Source organism: Seriola dumerili, unplaced genomic scaffold, assembly GCF_002260705.1.
Source record: "Seriola dumerili isolate Sdu_G_001 unplaced genomic scaffold, Sdu_1.0 BDQW01000016.1, whole genome shotgun sequence".
In the NCBI taxonomy this organism is placed as follows: domain Eukaryota; kingdom Metazoa; phylum Chordata; class Actinopteri; order Carangiformes; family Carangidae; genus Seriola; species Seriola dumerili.
The window spans coordinates 1,921,947-1,947,281 of record NW_019174271.1 but is presented as its reverse complement, the minus strand read 5'-3'; the positions used below and the strand labels follow the sequence as shown (position 1 = coordinate 1,947,281).

The 25,335-nt window shown below is 41.6% G+C and overlaps 1 protein-coding gene across 1 annotated transcript in view; it reads left to right on the top strand.

Annotated features, from left to right (window-relative positions):
* The window catches only part of LOC111226025 (single-minded homolog 1-A-like), a 42,298-nt gene extending 26,889 nt beyond the window's left edge, over positions 1–15,409 (top strand). The window contains exons 2-11 of the mRNA XM_022751106.1: positions 1,209–1,291; positions 2,803–2,892; positions 2,982–3,090; positions 3,179–3,264; positions 4,579–4,778; positions 4,926–5,032; positions 5,420–5,567; positions 12,203–12,371; positions 14,049–14,442; positions 14,691–15,409. Coding sequence (XP_022606827.1) covers positions 1,209–1,291; positions 2,803–2,892; positions 2,982–3,090; positions 3,179–3,264; positions 4,579–4,778; positions 4,926–5,032; positions 5,420–5,567; positions 12,203–12,371; positions 14,049–14,442; positions 14,691–15,409 — 2,105 coding nt within the window. The remainder of the gene's footprint in view (positions 1–1,208; positions 1,292–2,802; positions 2,893–2,981; positions 3,091–3,178; positions 3,265–4,578; positions 4,779–4,925; positions 5,033–5,419; positions 5,568–12,202; positions 12,372–14,048; positions 14,443–14,690) is intronic.
* The last annotated feature ends 9,926 nt before the right edge of the window (positions 15,410–25,335 follow it).

Sequence of the window (25,335 nt, the reverse complement as noted above, 5' to 3'; positions counted from 1 at the left end):
CCCCCCCCCGACAGTAAATGATAAAACCACAGCACAGTGACTGAGGAGCCGGTGAAAGACTGAACTCTCCTCGGTGAATTTAACATCAACAATTTTCTTTTTCCTGTTTTCTGGGCTCGTGTTTAAATGCGCGCGCTCTCTCTGTGTTGTTTGTTGAATTTAAATGCTTTAAATTTATACATATTACACATATATTTACTTTTCGTATGAAATGAAAGCCGGGCACGGAGGGAGGTACTATGGCTCAGGTGGTAGGCCTAGCGCAGGTTTGTCCGGTGGGTCCTGGGTCGACGGTTCGATCCCCGGCTCCCCCGAACTCCCGCTCCTGGTGCGAAACTGTCAAATCAAATGCGCGGATGTTGATACCGAACAACAATATGTCATTTACTTCTGTATTTTATTTAATCATCTAGGAATGAGGTGTGTGTGTGTGTGTGTGTGTGTGTGTGTGTTTTTATGCTAATGTGAAGTCCATATTCGTCCATATGAAGCGGGAGGCGGCGGGGCGCTGTAATCCCTGCATGCTGCCTGTTTATTCAGCAGAGCGGGATTTACATGTGAATAGGGAGCGCTGCTGCGCGCACGCACACGCACACACACCACACACACACACACACACACACACACACACACACACACACACACCTATCTGCTGTGCTGGCTTCACACCACTGGACGTGTTATTTTTACTACTGTTCTGACGGCTTTGAGAAAATATTTTCACACTACAATATTTGCAATGATCCGGTTCGTGGTCCGGTCCAAGTCTATTTTTAGGTTTGGTGTGGCCTATTTTTAGAGCTGCAGGCTGCAGACACTGTAGGAGTCTGTCACAGCGTGTGATGGTCAGTGCTGCAGTTTAAGGAGCCTTATAGTGTGTGTGCAGTCTTAGAACTGAAAGCCTATTCACTAACTGTGTACTGAAGGATAAAGGAGGAAAACAGCCCAAATGAGACTCTATTGGTCTGTAAAAGCAGCTTATGGGACATAGACATTATTGCTACCATTATCTACTGTAATTAAACCCTCAGTTGTAGCGATAATGTGCCCACAATACAATAAAATCATGATTGTTACTGTAATTCTGCGGGTAAATAGGCCTCTCTTGGTTTTCAGACATACTGCTCCCCTCCTGTTTTCACTGTAAAATAAGACATTTCGTGTCTTGTAATTATATTGTTTCCTCTGTGTTTGTGATTTGTTCCCAGGTCTTGGGGAGTCCTGGGGTCATGTGAGTCGCAGCAGTTCTCTGGATGGAGTCAGCCAGGAATTGGGCTCCCATCTATTACAGGTATTGACTGTGTGGTTTTGTGTTATTCACACAAGCAACAGCAAAAAAAAAGCAAAAGAAAAAATTAGCTTTGATGTTTGCAACTGACTGACATGCTACAAGGTTACTTAAAATGTTCATTAGAATGACAGAGAGAATATACATTTTATTTTTATTGTTATTGTTATTGTTATTTTTATCCAGCCTTGGGTAGACTGTGTTTGTGTGGTTTAGTGGCTGCTGCCATCTGCCTCCTGCTGCCTTCATTTTTGTGAAGAGTGAAATGAGCTGAACACATTCCTGGTCACGCACAGAGCCTCAGTCTGTCCTGCAGCCCCTCTCACATCAGCAATAACATGAGGGAGCAGGGCTGCAGGCTGCAGGCTGGACAGACAGGCTGCACAGATACAGGCCACAGAGAATCACAGGTTGGCTAGTACTAGTCACACAAACATCAAGCCTCTTTTACACAGCCACGCAGGAATGTTGTGCCTTTATTCCACCTCGCTGTTCTGTATATAAAAGGTAGCTATGAACACAGAATGGGTGAAGGGTTTTTGTTCCGCCTTTATGCCGGCAGTGGAGGGAGTCACAGAGCCGGATTGAGCCGGCATGGCGGGACAGGACGTCGACATCACGCCTCTGATTCCAGCACGCTGTCTAAAATCATGAGTCGAGTCACAGAGTAGCAGGCAGCAGACTGGGGCTGAACGACATGCAAAAAATTCATATTGTGATTATTTTGGCATATATTATGATACGAGTCACAATTTCATTTGGAAAAGTAATTTCTTTATTTTCAGTGAAAAAAATATAAAAATGATGATGGTGTGGTTTGGTTGCACCAAACAAACCTGCTCCTTTACATCTGCAGAATATGATTTGTAGGCCGGGGCGTCTCTGCAGCAACACAACACTTATGGTGCTAACAATGCACGACAATGTGACACATCTTACCTTCATCAAAAAATTGCAGCTCCTGTGATTTGGATATTGCACCTGGCCACATTGACATTTTGATTATATTTTGATTAATTGCGCTGCTGTAATAGTAGCCTAACATATATTCCTCCACTCAGCTGCCAGTTTATTAGGCTAGGCTACACCAAAGCTAAACTGAAGAAGTCGAATACAACAGCCGGTAATAAATAGTACTTTCATGAGGTTTTTTTGTAATGATGAAAATGGAGTGGAACAAATATTAGCAACACATCTCAGTGCGATGATTTACAATAACCATGAAGCTGAATCAGCACCTCTCTCAGAGTTACATGCCATTTGTATTTGACTGCATTAGTTTACCTGGGAACACATGCCTCATGTCGTTGTTGTATTTTGTTAATTTGTCATGATGTTGTTAGCACAACCAGTCTGTCTGCTGTAATAGTGTCTCTACAGTTTAATGATAGACTCAGACAGTATGGTGGATTAACATTGTCTGTAGAAATCAAGACAATAACATTGATTTTATTGAAGTATTTGCCTTTTGTCAGCGTCTAACCCAACAACACTGTTGTTATTGTTTCTTCCAGACGTTAGACGGCTTCATCTTCGTGGTCGCTTCAGATGGGAAAATCATGTACATATCAGAAACAGCATCAGTCCACTTGGGTCTGTCGCAGGTTGGTTTTGGCGAGCTTGACGTAACGTCCTCTGTGTGTGTGTCGGTGCTGATGTGTCACAGCTCTGAGGTGAATGTTTATTTCTACAGGTAGAATTGACAGGAAACAGCATCTATGAATACATCCATCCAGCAGACCATGATGAAATGACCGCCGTCCTCACAGCACACCAGCCTTACCACTCACACTTTGTTCAAGGTAATCAACAACACAGACACGTTGTACTGTAGATGATATGGACTCGTCAGAAAGCAGAAATAACTGTTTTTTCTTTTTCTCTCTGCAGAGTATGAGATGGAGCGCTCCTTCTTCCTGAGAATGAAATGTGTCCTCGCTAAAAGAAACGCTGGTCTCACCTGTGGAGGCTACAAGGTAGAACACCAACACACCTGTCTTTACTTTATGTTTTTACTTTTTAACTGACGATTCTGAAACATGAATAATGACACATCCTGGTTAACATTCGGTCATATCAATCAAACAAAAAACATCAGTTTAGCAGAATTTTAGCTAATAAGAAAATAAATGTCATGTAAATCTGGTTGTATGTTGCTTTGACACAGACTGTTGGACGAACAAGGTTGAAACTATAGGAGATTAAAATAAATATAATAGTAGCCAAACAATTCAATTCAATTCAAGGTCCAGTTACTTGTTTGTTCCGGAGCTTTTGATTGTGTCACACAGTCTTCAGCAGCTGAGTTCTCACTGAACTGTAGCTGTTTCCATTTCTTTGAGGAGCTCTCTCCCTAATGGCTGAAAGACAGATTGTTCTGTCAGCTATGCAGATATATTGTGTGAGGCCATTTTCATTTTCCATTTTCCAAATTTTGCATTTCCTGTTTGCCAAAAAAAACCAAAAAATTACTTAACACTCCAAAATTTCCAAAATATCCGCTTTAGTCGAAAGAACAGTTCTTCTTTTTCCTAAATTATCACCACAAACGGTCGAATGGTCTCCAGGTACAGTTTATTCCTCGATGCCTGCAGAGTGCACTCTGGGAAGATACGTTAGCATCACAGCGAGGCAGGGAATTCACTGGGTAGACATGCCTGTTAAAAAATGATGTATTGTATGTTTGGTATGTTCCAACCCACACAGAAAGACCCTGAATTTGTTTCCTACCAGACTGAAACTAGGGCTGAAAATTTCTATTGATGAAACATAGAGAAAGGAAGAAAACAACAGAAACACTTAATTTAGTCATCATTTTATTGTGGTAATTTATTAATTATTAATTGCAGCCATTCAGACTGAAATGACCACAATGCAGTGGGGTGTGTTGGTGGGTATATGCTGCTTCAGGTACCGGCTAAACATTCAGTTTGAGACAGTTTTATAATAACAAATATTTTATTTTTCATCATTAGCAGAAATCCTCAGAGCTCTCCTGTGTTGGTCTCATTAAAATGATTGAGAAAGCTGCATTTTTTCACAGTGGTAAAGTTTGTCAGTTTGAAGCCTCAGCTCGAGTTCAGCTGTCCTGCTGAAATGTGATCATTCAGAAAACAAACTGTCCGAAGGTCCGAGTGACACAATCCACCAGACGTCACAGATATCAAGCTCCTCTGGATGTGGTTGCTGAGCTCCCTCTGATCCCATGTTGAACAGGACTAAAGGGCTACAGGAACATGTGTGGTATGATGTTTACGCCTCACGTGTCTGTCTGTGAACTCTCGGCCCAGGTGATCCACTGTAGTGGCTACCTGAAGATCCGTCAGTACAGCCTGGACATGTCCCCGTTTGACGGCTGCTACCAGAACGTCGGGCTGGTGGCAGTTGGTCACTCGCTGCCGCCCAGCGCCGTCACCGAGATCAAACTGCACAGCAATATGTTCATGTTCAGAGCCAGCCTGGACATGAAGCTCATCTTCCTGGACTCACGGTACGTCCTCCACCACACAGTGTTCTGTGTTCCACTGCACACCATAGTTTGTATTTGATATTTAAGTGCGTATGTGTAAATAATGGACTTAATAACCCCTGAGAATGTGTGTGTGTGTGTGTGTGTGTGTGTGTGTGTCTTGCTCAGGGTTGCAGAGCTGACAGGCTACGAGCCTCAGGATCTAATAGAGAAGACGCTCTATAATCACGTCCACAGCTGTGACTCCTTCCACCTGCGTTGTGCTCATCACTTGTGTGAGTTAGGTTTGTTTTACCTTCTTACAAATTCTCTCCACACACACACACACACACACACACACACACACACACACACACACACACACACACACGAACACACACACACACACACACACACGTACACATACACATGCACACACACAGTGCAGATACAGTACATACTATCTTATATTGTGATTTTCATGTTGTGTTATTCCATTAATGTGTTAATTTTAATAATGGTAAAGCAGCTGGTGTATAATGTTAATTCACAAAAGAATGAGATGAAAAAAATACACCCAGCTTCCAATATTAGCTCCTATAATTCGATACACTGTAGTTTGTTTGGATTGTTTCCCCACAGTGATCACCTGCTGTTGTTTCTTCCTCCTCTCGTTGTTGCAGTGCTGGTGAAAGGTCAGGTGACCACGAAGTATTACCGTTTCTTGGCCAAGCATGGCGGCTGGGTCTGGGTTCAGAGTTATGCAACCATCGTACACAACAGCCGCTCGTCCCGACCTCACTGCATCGTCAGTGTCAACTACGTCCTCACGTGAGTGTCCCGAACGCTGCTGTATTTACCTTGATGACATCAGTCTACTGGTGTTATGTCGATGTTAGTGGTGAGTGGCCACTGCTGTGGTGTTACTGCGCCCAGAGTCTCCCAGAGATCACATGCTGATTAGGCAGTGTGGTCAGGACTGTGACTTCCTGTAAGGTGCTTCACGTGTCAACCATGGCAACTACTGCTGCTCTCACTGCCACAGTGTGACAAAAATATCGGTATCCGTTGATAATTTGTCAGACACAAGCATGTAGCTTAGTTGATTTTAGTGAAGCTGTGTACTGATGCATTCATGTAGGACTGGGCTATACATAGAATTAATTGGATTCATTCAATTTTCTGTTTTGGATATTTAGAACAACATCATTAAAATCTGTTTTCTTGTAGATGATAGCAGGGCACATTAGCTGACATGAGTCACAACAGCCTATAAACAGTGACGGTGACTGTACTGTATTCACACACTCTGCAGATTGTGAGACTGCACATGTCTTGAATTTGCATGAATGCATGAATTTCACATCTACAAGAGGTACAGAATGAAAAAATACTCTGCACACTGATCTGACCTGAGTTTGTTGGGCATTATCTCAGAGTTGAAGTCACAGGAGTCGACTGATGATGTGGATTCTACTTTGTTCAGTCTGTCCGCACTTGCTAGGTGGCTAACGGTAGTTAGCATCTATCTGCAGACATGAGGCTGAGGTCTTGTCAGGAAACACTCTGCTTTGTCTCTTCTGAATCTTATAATTAAAGTCGTCTGTTCTCCATTTAGTTGAACCATCTGCTGGTGACAGTCCATAGGTGTGTGTGATCACCTGTGTTTCTTACAGGTGGTGCACATCTTTTCTTATTAATGCTAAGCTATCTTGCACTTCTTGCAAGTCCTAAGAAATATGTGTCAGTCATATCCCTGCATTTTTCAGGGAGAAAACTGATTCAAGTTGTGAATTGGCCCCAAGCTTGAAAAAGATCGAGATACTATTTCACTCATTCCGTTCCTGCCCCCAAACTATTAAACACAGTGAACAACACTGCTGAACTTGGTGAAATGTTCCTTCTTTAGCATAAACACACACACTGTAGTTTACTTTGACTCATCAGAGAACCAAATGTGTATTAATCCACCACTGAAAGTAGTCCCCAACACATCCACTATATTCCCCTCTTCCTCCAATCAAAATATGTATATTTTCAGTTTAACCCCTTCTTCTTGTCATGAAGCACCACACACAGATGAGGGAGCCTGATTAATGGTTATAACAGATAATGTTTTGATGACAGTAAGAAAATGGAGGCAGAACATCAGCAGCAGCTGATGTGGATATCTACTCCATCAGATGTCTGAAAAGATTTGCAGTGTAGACAGAGCCTGAAGTGGTTCAGGGAAGTGATGGAGGATTACTGATGGAACATTCAGTACCGATCATTCATGATTCACTCTGACCTAACAGTGGCTTGAGGACACAGTCATGTAAACCTTGAGTCTTTTTAATCCAAGCAAATATGAAACCACTGATGTATATTCATTATTGATACAAAACATGTATTTATATTGCTTAGGACTGTATAGACAGTAGCAGTGTATGTGGATGGGAGGACCCCGGCAGGTGTCAGTCAGGTGAGTCTGGTGTGATATGATTGAAGTGTCTGGCAGCTCCGGGGCAGGGAGGGGCGGCTCAGATCTCTGTTGTGCTGTCACTCTCTGCTTTGATAAGATAATGAGTATTGATACTAGAGATTTACGCAAACAGTTCCCGTGAAGCAATTAACTGGAGGTTAATTGGAAATATGACATGTGTTTGTTGAAGCCTGGTTTTCAGAATCTGGCAATAAAGAAACTTTGTCAAGTCATATTGTGTTTTCTTTAGTCTTCACTGTTGAAGGCCGAGTTAGAAACAAAGGAAGTGATTGTGATTGTGATTTCTTTTAGGGAAACCACAGCTGCCTTTGATGGTGGCAGACATTCCTGCTCTATCACTGTGTCTTCTCTATTGTGTGTCAGTTATGTCAGAATGTCTGAGCCCTTTGTTATTGAGTTTGCTAAGAGTGCTCATGTGCTGGTTGTTACCTGGCCTCATGTGGTGGACGTTATCTCAGACTGTAGAGACAGAAGCTGGAGTCTCACTAACAGTCTGACAGCACTGTGTTGCCACTCCTTATTACAAGCTGCTATTTTTCACCTCCTTCCAATAAAATCAAACTGTAATCATGGCAGAGCCTCTACCTGCATGAGCTGCACTCTTATTAGTGAGTGAGGGCTTCCATTTACTCGCCTATTATCCCATTATTTTATTACCCCTGATGTGCGTATTTCACAGATGTACAAGTGAGGGAATACAGCCTATAAAAGCTTCCATTAAGCAGCGCGGCTGGCTGCATTCAAAGGCAGAGAACAGCTTGACACACATTCCCTCTACCTCCTACATCAAATCCATAACAGGTTTGTGTTTATGGCCTTTTAATTGATAGGCTGTAAACTTGATGAGTGTTTATGGGCTCCAGCTTGCTGTCAGGGGAACACAGCCTTATTTCCCTCCTCCCGTTCCCCTTGTTCTGCTTTTGTAAATCTTTTTGAGATGCTGTGTGGACTGAGCCAGACTAGTAGAGGAACTAAACTAACCTCCACCCGAGGTAGAACAAAGCACAATTGTTTTTTTCATATCTTTGATATGTCTGTTTTATAAAATGGATGGTTGTATTGCAACATTTTTCTACAAAAGTAGTTTATTTGGATGATATTTGGAAAACTGAAAATAATCAAAATTTTGGATTCTACAAAAGGGGGCGCTCTGCAATTTCACATCAGAATAATGGTCAGATACTCACCATGTTTGGACTGTATGTCCACAGGCAGTCACTATTTTAAAAATACATACCCTTAAATATACATTGAATATACACCGCGTTCCAAATTATTATGAAAATTGGATTTAAGTGTCATAAACATTTAATTTTTTGTTTTTCAATTAGACTCATGGATGGTATTGTGTCTCAGGGCTCTTTGGATCATTGAAATCAATCTCAGACACCTGTGATAATTAGTTTGCCAGGTGAGCCCAATCAAAGGAAAACTACTTAAGAAGGACGTTCCACATTATTAAGCAGGCCACAGGTTTCAAGCAATATGGGAAAGAAAAAGGATCTCTGCTGCCGAAAAGCGTCCAATAGTGCAATACCTTGGACAAGGTATGAAAACATTAGATATATCACGAAAACTTAAGCGTGATCATCGTACTGTAAAGAGATTTGTGGCTGATTCAGAGCACAGACGGGTTCGTGCAGATAAAGGCATAATGAGGAAGGTGTCTGCCAGACAAATTCTAAAATGCCATTACAAAGCAGCAAACAGGTATTTGAAGCCACTGGTGCCTCTGGAGTCCCACGAACCTCAAGGTGTAGGATCCTCCAGAGATTTGCAGTTGTGCATAAACCTGCTATTCGGCCACCCCTAAACAACGCTCACAAGAAGAAACGGTTGCAGTGGGCTCAGAAATACATGAAGACTAATTTTCACACAGTCGTGTTTACTGATGAGTGCCGTGCAACCCTGGATGGTCCAGATGGATGGAGTAGTGGATGGTTGATGGATGGCCACCATGTCCCAACAAAGCTGCGACGTCAGCAAGGAGGTGGCGGAGTCATGTTTTGGGCTGGAATCATTGGGAGAGAGCTGGTAGGCCCCTTTAGGGTCCCTGAAGGTGTGAAAATGACCTCGGCAAAGTATGTAGAGTTTCTGACTGACCACTTTCTTCCGTGGTACAAAAAGAAGAACCGTGCCTTCCGTAGCAAAATCATCTTCATGCATGACAATGCACCATCTCATGCTGCAAAGAATACCTCATTGGCTGCTATGGGCATAAAAGGAGAGAAACTCATGGTGTGGCCCCCATCTTCCCTTGACCTCAACCCTATTGAGAACCTTTGGAGCATCCTCAAGCAAAAGATCTATGAGGGTGGGAGGCAGTTCACATCAAAACAGCAGCTCTGGGAGGCTATTCTGACATCCTGCAAAGAAATTCAAGCAGAAACTCTCCAAAAACTCACAAGTTCAATGGATGCAAGAATTGTGAAGGTGATATCAAAAAAGGGGTCCTATGCTAACATGTAACTTGGCCTGTTAAGATGTTTTTGATTTAAATAGCTTTTGATTTCAGTAAATATGACCTCCTAATGCTGCAAATTCAACAAATTACCATTTATGGTTCTTTACAACCTATAAAATGTTTTGAAACTCTCTTGTGCATAATAATTTGGAACAGTGCATTTTGACTTTTTTATTTTTGAAAAAAATACTGTTATCATTGATGACTTGAAAATTATACTGACTGTCATTTGCATCAACTATTCAGGAAAATCTGAGAAAAATAACGTTTGCATAATAATTTGGAATGTGCTGTATGTATGTATGTGTGTGTGTGTATATATATATATATATATATATATATATATATACTATATATAATATATTATATATATATATATTATTATATATAAGCATGTAATTTTGAAAATAAGTTTAACAATCAATGTAATTTACAATTTCAAGAAACTGTTATCTTCAAATAGAAACAAGTTGTTTGACTATTCAGTTGACCCTCTGGTGTCACCAGCCCCTGATAAACACCCCATGCCACCAGACCAGAAAAATACAATGTGGCGCCACAAGCGAAGGATACCAAACATATCGTAACTAAAAAAACTAAATATACACGGTGGTGGTGGAAGTGCAGCCGTGTGCTTCTTTTTTTCTGCATAATAAATGGGACAAAAGACAGACAGAGGGAGGCAGGAGGCAGACTGTTGTTTAGTGTTGTTATCAGGAGCAGGAGGTGGTGGATAAGACAGGTGATAAGGGCACTTCACCTGCATGTGAACTCCCACTGTGTGTTCGGCTCTGATAACCCTTGTCCCTCCTGTCCCGGCTCTGTGGACCTGCCACTGCCCACCACCACCACCCGACAGTGATTTAGCAACTCTTCGGGTGAAGGCACGTCTGCTGCAAAAGCATGTGACCACATGTGTTGTGTTTGTCTGACTCTCACAACAGTTCTCCTGTTTAATCAGTGCTGTTGCTATTCTAGCTCAGAGTAAACTCATCAGTCTGCTGTGTGGAGCACGCTCTCCATCCCTCTCTGTTTAAGTGAACACAACACTTTCATACATCTACACTTTGACACGTTTAGTAAGCTTAGTAATGTATGTATACACCGGCAGAACAAAGATAGAACAGGGCTCCACTTATTGCCTTTATATGAAAAGGCCTTTGGAGACCTAGTTCAAACCTGTGAGGAGAGAAGAAATCTGACGAGTTGTCAGATAATTAACACAATAAAAAGAACTGTTAGGGCTCAACATCAGAATTGTATATTTTTTAGATTATTTTATAGACATTTAGGCCTTTACTTAGAGTGAGATAGTGAGAGAGAGAGAGTATGACATGAAACAAAGGTCCCCTGGCTGGGTATCGGAGCGAGAACATCACGGCCACGAGGCCATTAGACCCAACAACAGTCCATTTACAGACAGACTTCTCGGTGTCTGATGTGTGTGTGTGTTCACCAGGTGTCTGAAATCAATGAATGTATCGACCCAAGTGTATGTATAGTCCACCAACTGCCTCTTTTATGTTCGCACAATAGACCAGAGCTGAAACAGTTGGTGGTAGAGAGTCGGAGATGACTGTGTTCAGCGGAGATCTGGTGACTGTGAAGGCAACAGCTGATCATTCACATCAATGACATTCTCATCAAACATCAGTGAGCGTCCTGTGACTCTGCATTAGCTGTTTTTACACCCAGTTCATGCTAAGGTCATGATGTTATAAAATCTGTGAAAAATGATCCACTGATATCAACCTAACAACCGAGGCTAAATATGTCGATTTCTGGGCTGAAGCAGTAATTGAATGTGATATATTCAGACTCTCTCCAAATGTAACTGATATAGATCCTATGAAATATGTCTGCAAGTAAGAATTAGTGTTTTTGTTTGAGGGAGGGGAGGTGTGTGCAGAAAACAGATCACTGTTTGTCTAAAGTGAACCCTGTCCAGGTTTTCTGTTGTCTCAAACCTGATTCATCATCCATTGCCAGATCTGTAGATCACTTTAGTGAGAAATCAATTCCAATTTCCCAGTAGTGAGACGTCCAAGCTTCTCCTATGGGCCTGATTTACCAGACATAGCCTTTAATCTCCCAGTGTATTTGATTGGACAGCTTTCCCTCTGTAGAGTGTTTGTTGAAGGCCTTGCTGCAATCCTTCTGGTGAAACAAGCGTCCCAACAGCCGTTCCAGCCCCCTCAGCCCCCCCACCCTTCACACACACACACACACACACACACACACACACAGTAACACACACAGCAAAATACAAAGACACATTTCTGTGCATGTTGGTCTTCTCAGCGCCATGATGAGGCTCTAATTCCTAAACAGATGTTAATGGGTTTTTGCACCTAGAGATAAAACAAACAGGCAGGTACTCGAGCTGTTTGTGTTCTTTAATAAACAGGATCTCTCCTCATGTAATTGTGGAACATATTAAATCTATGACATGCAAATGCAAGACATCAACAAGATTGCTGTGAATGCACCACATGCAATTTCTGCTTGTGTCCACAGGGAGACGGAGTATAAAGGCCTGCAGCTCTCTCTGGACCAGGCCACGTCCAAGGCTTCTTTCCCCTACAGCAGCAGCAGCACGGCCAGCAGCGTCATGGATAGCTGCAGGACTCCCAAGAGCAAAGTGTCCCGCCTCAAGACCAAAGCCAGATTGTCGCCATACACACAGGTGAGGAGTCAGTCAATTCACACACATGATGTGATGCTGGTGTAAAGACACAGTACAGTGTTTCAGCATCTGATCAGCAGATCTCCTAGGGGTAAACTGTGATGGATGTTTACGCCAAGCTTCAACCTCTGAGGCTGAAACATGAAGTCAACGCTGAAGAACCAAAACCTGCAGTTCCTCTAATGACCACTAGAGTCTGGCTCCAACAGTGAGTCAATCCCCATAGACTCCCATGTTAAAATGTCCAACTTTACAGCAGAAATAAACATGTTTACAGCCTGGTACAAAAACTGTTTTGGTCTCTAGAGCTAATTTCCTCCTTCATGACACCTGTTTATATAACTCACCTGTTTACATTTTATTAAGGACTAAAGTTATGGAGAATTGAGGGGGCGTGGCCTCTTTGAGTGACAGGTGGGTGAGCGTATGCTTGACACAAACTGACATGCCCCTCCTCTTTGACCATTTCGGATTAGCTGGGAGTTAGGGGCGGAGTCAGACAGTGGAGTTCCGAGCCTCAGAAACCTGTGGGTGACGTCACAGAGGCGACGTCCATCTTTATTTACAGTCTATGATTTACACCAGACAGTCATTTCTTTTCCAGATAGGCGTGGCTAATGTTGGCTTCTGTTTACAGCCTGTGTGACTGTTGTAGACGCCTTGGTGAAAATGTTGTATTCACAGATCTTAACAGTTAGACCTGTAATTTCAAGTGACACCACCGCCAAATGTGTCATAGCCTGTTTCTGTTCAGGCTTTTCTTTATGGGATGACTAGCTCTTCATAGAAAAACGTATCAGCATTAACACAACACAAATACTATGATCATTTATTTAAGTATTATTGTTACGACAAACAATTCATGACAAAAAAATGGAACAGAAGTGCTCAAATTTTTAAGGAGCTTGTTTTGTAGCTTGTGGCTGCAGTGTCTGAAACAGCTGCTTCTTTTTCTTCTACCTATAATGTCCAAGTCAAGCATCCAGAAATATAATCATGGAGGATCTCAAATGTGGCTCTCACCTTATTTAAACTTTCTCTCCAGACATGTTTTAAACTGTATAAAAATCCTCTGCTATGAGTCATATTTAATTTAATATGGGTTCGTCCACTCTTACTTCCTGATTGAGAAATCTGGATCAGGCCTTGAGCCCTGCCCTCCACCTGCCTGCTCCAGGTGGACAGGTGAAGGAGCAGAGAGTATCAAGATGGTTAGAGAGACTCAGAGAGACAGAGACTAGCAGACGGATCAGAGCGGTTAGCGTAGTTAGCATCTTTTATTTGTATATGTTGTTTGTTAGCTTGTAACTGGCAGTGGCTGACACATTGTTAGCAGTTGCGCTAATGCTAACTCTCTCTGTACTGACAAGGATTTCAGGTTTATTTAGCCCCGCCCCACATCCACACAGGTTGACAGGATTGGTTCCTGAGGTTTGTGATGTATGAAACCCTGGCTGTCTGAATCTGTTTTTATGAGACTGTGATTGGTTCACTGCAGTTCAAGGTGGAAACACTCGCAAATGATGTTGATGATTATTTCACTCATCAAATGTCTGTATTATATAAAAAACATCATATGGACGTTAACAAGGTTAAACACTGGATTTTCATCAGAGGGTCTTTAAAGGTTTTTATATTTTCTCTTTTCTTGTCCCCTCACCACATCTCTATCTGCAGTATCCCAGTTTCCAGACAGAACGGTCAGAGTCAGACCAGGACAGTCCGTGGGGCAGCAGCCCCCTCACTGACTCCGCCTCCCCTCAGCTACTGGAGCACAGTGAAGGCCTGGACGCCTCATGTGTGTACAGGCAGTTCACTGATCCTCGCACACCCTGCTACAGCCCGTCTGAGGAGCAGCACCACACACACCTCCACACACACGGCCAAGGTCAGCGTTGCGAGCGGAGTCGATGTGAGGCGGGACGATATTTTCTAGGAGCACCTCCGCCCAGTGGCAACGTGTTCTGGGGCACCACCCGCTCCATCATACCGCTGAGCAAGAGTTCCCTGGAGAACCATGATGGATATCACAGCAGCATGCCGCACATCACAGCCATACACAACTACAACGGTGAGGACTAAGACCTGGATCAGTCCACTGTAGAGACTGAACCTGCTGACAGTGTCAGAGTGTAGTGTTGTCTCAGTCATAACACAGGACACACTTCATGTACGTATTATATGTTGCTGTTGTGCCATGTATGTAGCATCAGGCTTGTTTTCATTAGTTGCAGGATTAACATTAGGAACATGAAGAATGTCATTACTTCCTGTTAATGTTCCCCCCGCACTGACTGCTCTAACTGTGTCACCCTGCAGGACAGGCCCACTGGGACGAGGACAGTGTGGTCAGCTCTCCAGACGCCGGCTCAGCCAGTGACTCAGGGGATCGATACCGAGCTGATCAGTACCGCTGCAGCCTGCAGGAACCCAGCAAGATCGAGACGCTGATCCGAGCCACGCAGCAGATGATCAAGGAGGAAGAAAGTCGACTGCAGCTGCGCAAGGCCCCCCCAGACTCCCCACTGGGACCAGCCAATGGACTGCCCAAGGGCCCCGGTTCATGCTTCACTCCTGAGTATACTCAGGGGCCCCTGCCACTACAGTCAGTGGTGTGCAGAGGGTTGAGTCAGGTGATCAGCCCTGCAAATAGCCCTGCCCCCTTATCCAGGCTGAGCAGTCCAGGGTCTGAGCGCCTCAACAAGCCCAAAGACTACCTCCAGACAGACATGTCCCCCCTTTCTCTGCCATTACACAACTCGCTTGGTCGGTCGGGCTCATGCTCGGCTTCTCCCTCCCTGGCCCCGGCCCTCTACCCCTCCCACACCCACCCAAGACCCTATTTGGACAAGCATACAGCATACTCCCTGACAGGCTACGCTCTGGAGCACCTCTATGACCCGGAGAGCCTCCGGGGCTACTGCACCTCCACCAGCTCTGGCCCCACCCACTACGACGTGACCCCACACCTCCGCATCCCAGCAGAGCAGACCCCCGGACACAAAGGCACCTCTGTCATCATTACCAACGGCAGCTAACGCTCATCATGCAGTGGGACTGCAGCAACACAGAGCTGGTTAGTGCTGTTCTAACACTGCGCCTGTTCTTCTTCCATTACACTGATCAACTCTGATCAACACTGATCAATATTGATCAACACTGATCAACACTGATCAACACTGATCAACACTGATCAAAATTGATCAATACTGATCAACACTGATCAATATTGATCAATACTGATCAACCCTGATCATCACTGATCTGATAAACACTGATCAATACTGATCAATACTGATCAACACTGATCAACACTGATCAATACTGATCAATACTGATCAACACTGATCAACACTGATCAACACTGATCTGATCAATACTGATCAACGCTGATCAACGCTGATCTGATCAATAAGAATCAACACTGATCAACACTGATCAATACTGATCAACACTGATCAACACTGATCTGATCAATAAGAATAAACGCTGATCAATACTGATCAATACTGATCAACACTGATCTGATCAATAAGAATCAACGCTGATCAACACTGATCTGATCAATAAGAATCAACACTGATCAACACTGATCAATACTGATCAACACTGATCAACACTGATCAACACTGATCAACACTGATCTGATCAATAAGAGTCAACGCTGATCAACACTGATCAACACTGATCTGACCAATACTGATTAACACTGATCAACGCTGATCAACACTGATCGATACTGATCAACACTGATCAACACTGATCTGATCAATAAGAATCACCGCTGATCAACACTGATCAATACTGATCAACACTGATCAACGCTGATCAACACTGGTCAATACTGATGTGATCAACACTGAAATGTTGCTCAAACTTGAGTTTTGAATCTTTGCAGCAGACTGCAGGAAACACGTTGATCTTCTCTGAATGGGTGCTATGTGAATATTCTCAAGAGGGAGTAACACTCAGAATTTTAATTGAAAGATTTACTCATTACAAAAACAGAATAATTATAGCAGCGCCTCTAATTCTGGTAGATAATGTTTCATTGCAGCTTCTTGAGGACTGACTTTATGATTACTTTGATGAATTTATTTTTCCTCAGTTATGAATTGGGAACAAACTATAGATTCATTTTCTACCAGGTGAGCGCCAGTCTGAAAGATCGTCAGACCTGATCTGAATAGAGCCAAAGAAAATAAATGATGTGATGTCAGTAATAAGAATGTACATGTGACCACTGTCAGACAGTGTGTTAGTGCAGAAATCTTTTGAATTGTTGATATTTCCAGCACTTTAGCAGAAGAGTGTTCGGGTGGAGCGGTGCTCATCATGCAGCAGCTGTTAGACAAATGTACAGTATCTTTCTGTCCATGTCTCATTATTGACTGAGAGTCAACAGGTTTGATTTTTAAAGGAGGGAATGTGAGACATACTCTCACTAACAGTATTTTGGTCAGTATTGATCAGTGTGATGGAAAAAGAATGGAAACAGGACTGAGTAGAAAATGGTTGGAATCTTGCTTTAACATCTGTCCCTGTCTCCAGGTCCAGCTGTTCCATTACCTTCAGTTTGATGAGCTCTGTAACTTTTTGCACTATAAGAGATGGAGTTCTTGTGAAGAGATCTCCTTCTTTTTCAATGCATTTGGATGAGGAGAAACGACAGGGTGGGTGGTTGTGGTGCACTTTTGCAGTGATGCAGATGAAAGAGCACGAGTTGACCCTGAAGTGAGAAGTATGTCATTTGAAACTTCACAGACTAATATGCAAAGCCATTCTCCAGATGTTTCTCCTCTCTCTCTTTTGTAATATTTCAGGAAAATAAATACAGACACATGAATCATGTCCATGATGAATATGATTGTACAAATGAGAACAGTGGATACTGAACGCACTGTTGGACATATTTTAATGGGTGAAACAGGAAGTCTGCTGCTTCACTACATGTTGAATACTCCTGGTGGAGACCAATCATGACACGTGATGTATATTCTCCAGCACTCTGAACCATAAACTCAAGTATCATTCAAAGAAATGACAGGAGATATGGGAAATATTGATGTCTGTGGTAATCATTTCTGAGTGACTATAGCAAGACTGACACTTGTGACCATATGCAATTTGACCTGTTGAATGCTGGGTAAGGCAGCTTAATTGCATTCATTATGACAGATCCCTGAAGCAACTGTTAATTATTGTTCTGTGGGCATGTTTGTACAACAGGATTTAAGTTTTCTCTTGGATTTTCTCTTTATGTCTCTTCAGTCCTTAGATGAACCTATATTTATACAAGTTTTGAATTTTTTTTTTTCTGTTTTGTCAATGCCTGAAATGTGCTCCATCTCTTTTATTTATGGTGTACTGTAAATATGCTCCGAAAAGAAAATGATGCCACTACATTTAAGCACATGGGCAAAACTGTATTTATTGAGTAAATGTTTATTTGTGATTTTGAAATAAAGCTTCAATCAAATCTAAACTGCTTGTTTATTGATTGTGTTTTTGACCGAAGAAAATTCTCAAATGAGATTAAATAAAATAATTTTGCAGAGATGATTTCATTTGTTTGTTTTTTTTTTTGTTATGTCTAAAGTTTTTAATAGAATGTTCAAACAATAAAATCACATTTATAACGAGCAAGAGATCCAACAAATCCTCTACATAATCTGAATTCACAGATGAAGACATACTTCACTTGCGGAAAATTCACATGTAGGCACATTAGGTTTATGATGTGAAAAAGCATTTCAGATGTGATGAAGTCACATGTAATTTTTGGATATTTTACAAATTAAAACTCATACTTATTTTCATTTTAATGTTAAACATAGTCAAAAAATAATATTTAATGTCACATGCTTTGATGTAACAGACGTGATTTTATCATGTGAAACACATTTAACATTAACTGCATGAACATGTGATGTTTAATGTGACAAATTCAAATAATATATGACCATGTGATTTCAGGTATTTCAGAGGACACATGAAAACATCAGTTTCAAAAAGGTGAGGCACCACTTCACATGTGGTAAAGTGACATATAGACACTTGTTTATCACATGAAACAACATGAAACAAATTCTGTGTCTTGATTTTACATGTGTAAAATGAATTTTACATGTGAAAAAGCATAGCAGCAACATTTAGTCTTCAAATGTTAAAATATATACTGTTAAATGTAAAATTACACATGTAAATTTACCATGTTATTTTTACCACATGTGGACCCACATTTCAAACATAATGAGTTACATATGTAAAATGTTTTCACATTATTATTTCATGTTTTTACATATAAACATATAAACAGGTGTACAGTTTATATACATATAACTATATGTGTGTGTATATATATATTTACACACACACACACACACACACACACACACACACACACACACACACACACACACACACACACACACACACACACAGTGTGTGTATAAACAACTGTTTCATATTTAAAAACATACAAAAACATATGAAACAGTATATACATAAATGATACCTCCATCACAGCAGTCTGGTTATGATTCAGTCAGATTATATTTATTTTTGTTCTGGCTGAAAACAATAGAATCTTCATAGATTATGTGTGGCTGCACTGACAAATAAAGAACACTGATGCCTGTAGATGTGTTGGTGTATGGAGAGTCTTCCAGGCCTCTGCCTCGCCTATTACATCCACATTAAAAGCCTTTCATCCTGCTGGTTATTCCTCACTTTAGCTCTTCTTTTAGCAGCTTCCGTCATCTCTAGCAGCTCTTTCACTCACTGTGACCAAGGCTGATGTAACTCTGCCCATTAGGTACAAGTGCGTTGCTAAGAAACCAGCAAGGCAGCAAGAAGCAGTGTCAACAGCAATCCAGGCTGGGAAGGGCTCTGGGGTTAGGCCAGTATAATGTGGTGCAGACATTAGCCTTGTATCACGAAAAACAAGATCTTACTCTCAGTGTCATTCATCTAACATTTTGCATTTGATGCAATGTGACTGATTATAAGAAAAAATTAAGAAGTCTTGTTATCAAATTACACCCCATACTGTTTTTATTTATGTGTTTGTGAATGACTGCTGAGTTTCAGTGTTGAGGTAATGCACTGCACTGGGGCCCAGTAGCTGTCAGGGGCCCAACACACTTAGGATTTTGAGTCATAGTCTTTTATATTTTATTGCCCTTATTGAGCAAGTTGTCCAGGGTTGAGGGTTCAATTCCTGCCCGTTCCTGTGTGCATGTGTACATGTACAAGTGTTCTAGGGGTTAGCTACTGAACCGCGAATTGCTCCCAATGGTCAGGCCAGTGCACTGCAGGGTAGTTCCACTGTTACTGGTGTGTGAGGGTGCGTGTGAATGAGAAACACCTTTCACGCCACTGACATAGAGAAAGATGAAGAAGCAGAGACACAAGCAGGCTGTTTGTCTGGATGTCTGAACTGTTTTCAGAGCTGTAAAGAGGCTGGATGATGCTGTGCAGCTCAGTCTCTCAGTCACTGATGCTGTCTAGCTTCAAGAATTCCTGCTTCTGTTGTTGACACACCTTCTGTAAAGAAAGAAAAGTCTTAGTGTATTGAGAGCAGTGTGCTCAGTGACCTCCTGTTCCTCACTAACTCAGACCTCTCCAGGTTTTGACCAATGATGGTCCCAGTAGACTACAGCTCAGTAGACGACACTCACTCCTCCACTGGTAGAAGATCTCCAGCATCCTAAGATCTGAGCTTCCTCAGTGTAATGACAGACTGCCATTACCGCACGCAATACTAAATATCACTATCATTAGTATTTCGATACGTGAGCATACATGTAATTGAAGTGCATATTGTCAGGTATTAAATCAGGTGTGATTTTTGAAATGTATTCATTGATTGGTAGATATTTGTAGTTGTGTGGGTCAGGTGTTGCAGGGAGGGTGCTGTGCTGCTGCACATGAGTTGTGATTTAATAGTATTTGTTAATGGAAATTAAGAATCGCATGCTATGTTCACCGCACAGTGAACAGTGGAATTGTATGTAAACTTACCTCTGCCTGTCTGCCTGCCTGGCGTGTAAATAGTTATTAAGACTTATGTGTGTATCTATACGTATGTATATTATGTGTGTATGTATACGTATATACAGTATATATATACATTTGACAAAATAAAAAAAGCTTTTCCTGCTGAAAACATCACCCTGGACTCCTCTCTCCTCATTTTTCCTCCTATGGTCGCTCAGGAATTGTAACACTCAGATAACAAGAGTCTGCTCACAGTGTCAGTGTTGGTCCTCCAGTCTAGTCTAGTGTTAAAAGTGCTACATAACTCCTCCTCCTACCTCCTCACCCTTCATGATGACGGGTTTGGTCGTGGTTCCCTCTCTCCTAAGCTTGACTGTCATCTCCTTGGTCTTGTCTGCATTCAGGAGATGATTTCTGCTTTACTCCACATCGTTAGCCACCAGTTCCCTGTGCTCTGACTCCAGCCCGCCGCAGAGTCATCAGAGAACTTCTCCAGCGGCATGATTCAGAGTTACACTGTAAATCTGAGGTGTACATGACAGTCCCTGTTATTGACCACTGCATCAGACTGGGAGCTCCCCAGCTGAGCAGGCTGGGGCCTGTCCCACAGACAGGCAGAGAGACACTCATCATGAGCAGCTCCTCACACAGATGAAGAGGTCGGTGTTGAAAGCACTGGATTCATATAGTGAGGAAGAGTCACATTTTGATACTCAAATCCCAAATCAAGTCAACAAGTCCTGGACTAAAGTGTCAAGTCCTGAACAATTCAAAATGTTTTCTTCAAAAAGTGTATTTCAGAATGTAAACATTACATGGAATTAAATTAGCCTGCACACAATACCCTAATCCACATTAACAGAACCCAGTGATGGTCTATAAAACTGTAAACTATAAACAGACTAACGCGGCTATGAATTATAGTCCATGAACAAATCCTCAAACACCTCTGGGCATCGGGCTTTAACCAGTAACACATTCCAATAACATGCTTTCATACATTCATCTGCATTGCTAAACCTTTTCAGTGCACACCACATCTGTCAGCTTTAGCTAGCTAACATGACAAATGGAATCCCAGTGAGAAATGGCAGCTAGCAGCTACAGCACCACCAGAGACCACACATAGTTAGCTCTGAGTGAGTTTATCAGCTGCAGGGGATCATGGAACACCTGTTTGATTTTTTTTTTTATTTCGATTTCGATTCATCCGTCTGCCAAAGCTGAAGTTCAACACTGAATTATGGTCAGAAAGTTAAACATCTTTAAATCAACATGTTTACAGTGTTTATGATGATTTAATTCTTTGAGAATCTCCTGGTTGGTAGATTTTTTATAGCAAACATTTGAACCATGTCATTATCCTACTGTTTTTTCAGGTGGTCTAAACTATAGTAATGTGGCCATATTTAGTGCTACAAAATGATGCCAGCTAGTTTTAGGCTAATGGTAGCCATTAGCATGTCTGATTTTGAAATACAGTTTCATTTTTCATTTTCAAAGATGCAAATTATCTCAAGTCCATGTTTGAAATTTTAGAGAAAGATTCCTTTCAATTTAAACTTTTTCTGTGTTTACCACAACCATTTCATCACTGCATAAAAAATTACAGCAGCTCCTTTTGCTCATTCAATTGTGTTTTTATGTCCATGTCTACAGTCTTTGTATCATATTCTTTTTATCCTACAGGTTCTACAGTCAGTCAGTCAGTCAGTCAGCTGTTTCAGAGTCATTATGTTCTGTAAATATGGAACAATACAACAATGCGTTCACATACAAAAATTTTTGAACACTTGAGCATTTTTAAAAGTACTTGTATTGGAGTAATATTTGACCAGGGATATCTATACTTTGTGGACTATGTTCACATCTGCAACCAAATGATATGATTCATACTGAGCAGTTTGGTGAAAACAGATCTGTTTGTTCAACTAGCAACAAACATTTTAATTTAAACTCAGCTGAATTATTAATGTCACCTTTGTTCTAATACATTTATATACATCCAATTTATACAATATACTTATCTCAGTGATACAGATAGATAAAAGAAGACTTATTTATCAGGATAGATTTTTTTAAATTCCTTTCGAGAAACAGAATTGTTCCAAAACATTTTAAGGTCACCCTCTTTGTTAAAGGGAAACCTTCTGTTCCTTTTCAGGGTTCATAGTAACAGTATCTACAATTCAAGCTGTGTGCAGAGACCTACTCTGAAACCAGTGAATCTTCCTACATAACTTACACCTGACGTAGTTAATAAAGGTAGTAGAAAATATTTTTTAAGTGAAAATTTGTTTCTCAATATTATATTGTGGAGATCTGCTTAAAATGTCATTGTTTGCTTGCAATGCAAAGTCATTTTATTTTGTGTTTTCTAAAGTGGTGTCAGAATCCACCTGAGGCCAGCACCACAGCCCATGTTCCCCCACCACAACCTGCTAGAAATGATCTGTCACAGGGATGACAGGCCCCTTACCCAGTCTCTACTTCTTCCGCTACTGGCTGCAGATATCCCTCTATACTAAACTACAGTGACTAGAGACCTGAGATTAGCTGAGGCTAGTTAGCAGCAAAATGCCTCCTTTCACAAACTTGAAACTTAAATCCACTGATTAGAGGTGAATGTGGGAGTGAATGATACCACTTTACCATGGACTCAGACCAGAGAACAACAGAGTGCAAACACATGACTAATGAGCACAAACAAGGCTGTCTGTCTAAATCTAAATGTAGCGCTCATAAAAACAAATCAACTCCTTGAGAAATGGGAGGATGAGTGAAGCCAGAGCCCAAAGCCCTGAGATTTGTGATGCTACTGGTTGGCATGCTCTAAGATCCAGGCTGAGTGCTGCTCAACCCCTGTATGACACAGCTGTAGACAGCAACAACAAAGTTTACAGCTCGAGATCAGATTAGCTCCAGTGCTGCAGGATCTGTGTAACCTCTCATCTGCAAAAGGACAGAGTCATTGTGAAAGTAAACAGAAGCTACAGGGCTAAAGCTAATGACTGGGCCTCAAACTCTGATTGAGAGTTACCCTGCTGTGAGAGATGAGCATGAAGAACACCAAAGGATATGACTAAGAATATACCACATACTCTGGCTGCACACCCTACTGTAAAAAACATCAGAATGCACATAATGACATTGTGCCGAAACAAGACTTTACTGATCTTTTGAACACACTCAACTCTTTGAAAGTGTTTATCAGTGACCCCTTACCACCAGTCTGAGGAGGAGTCGACAGATTCAGCTGGGACTGAACATGCGGCTTCGTTCCCTCCATTCAGCCAATACTTTATAGACTTTTTTTTCCAGGACTGCAGACATCTCTATACAGCTTTACAAGTCAGGAGTAAAGTTGTTCAACTCAACCTACTTTACTTCCCATGTTACAGTGGGAAAGAGTTTAACTAAAGAAAACGTACAAATACACAAAATACAAGCAAATTAAGAAAAAGTCTTCATTAATTTGACAACATGTGCTGCAAATATGCAACCAAATAGACAAACGCACTGCAAATACTCAGTCAGCTAAGACAGCTTATGAAAGTCATTGATGCCAATGTCCCGCACTCAGGTAAAGACAAGAAAAAGAGAAAGGAGAACCACGGAGGACCACACTGGTAAAAAATGAAAAAAAAATTATTGAAAAACTGAACACAGGTGGCTAAAACTCAATCTCCATGTGCATTATGACATCTTTAAAGACAGACTGCATTTATAATTTAGAACTGAGAGATGGAAGGCGGTCTTCGTCAGATATAATGCCAAAACAATAATAATGCATGTGCCTTATCTGCTACTGGTGACAGACAAACCCTCCTGAGTCAATCGCCCCTGAACTTTTATCCACTGTGTCCTGCATCACAACATTCAGACAATGAGACAACCTGTCACTTCCTCCAGATCAGGTACAGGGACTATATTACATTCACTTAAAACCAACTCAGTCAGCATGATACAGTTTGATCCAATCAACTATGAAACCTTGGAGGAACATTGCCAGTTTTGAAAAAGAAGAAACTAGATACCTCCCCAATGATCAACTACAAGAACATATCGAACCATTTTAACAACAGTTTAACACTTTCTTGGCCTTTAACAATTGTTTTTCCAGGATTTTGACCACAGCACTGAGACAGGGACCACCCTGTGCACATCTGATCAAGAAAGAATGACACGAGGTTCCATCCTTGACATCTACCTGTTTCCACTAGCTCAGATCATAGAAAACAACAAGTATGCAGACGACAAACAAATGTATTTGATGTTATCACCAGCTGACTACAGTCCCAAACAAGCGCTAAGGAGTTGCACTGACCAAATCAATAACTGGGTGTGCCAAAGTGTCCCCCAGTTAAACTGAAGTCATTGCTTTCAGAGTCAAAGAAGAATGATTAAAAACCACAAACACAGCGAGAAACCTCGGTGTAGTCACGGACCTAAATTTTAACATCCACGTTGAAACAGCTACATGATCAGATACTACCACCTTAAGAACATATCAAGAATGAAAGGACCTCTGTCCCAGCAGGATTTAAAAACAGGTGTCCATGTGTTCAGGTCTGTCTTTACAGGTCTCTCTAGCTGCAGCCAATTCAGGACATAGTCGCTAAAGTCCGCACTAAGACCAGGAAAGTGGATGACATCACAACTAGTTCTCAGATCTTGGTCTATCAGATCTGTGTGTGCCAAAGAACTTTTCTCAAAATATTGGTTAATAAAGCACAGAATTTTTTATCTGTTGCTCCATTATAAAGCGTTCAGACATCTGGATGGTCTGGGACAGATCTGCTTATCTCTTAGTGAGGTGTTGAAACAAGTTGATTCACTGTGATGTATCACATGTACAGTGATTCTTATTTTTCTAGAATTGAAACAAATATAATGTACCTGTCTGACTTGAACTGACACCCAAAGCTGGGACCTGGGCTCAGAGTCACTTCCAGAATCTGGT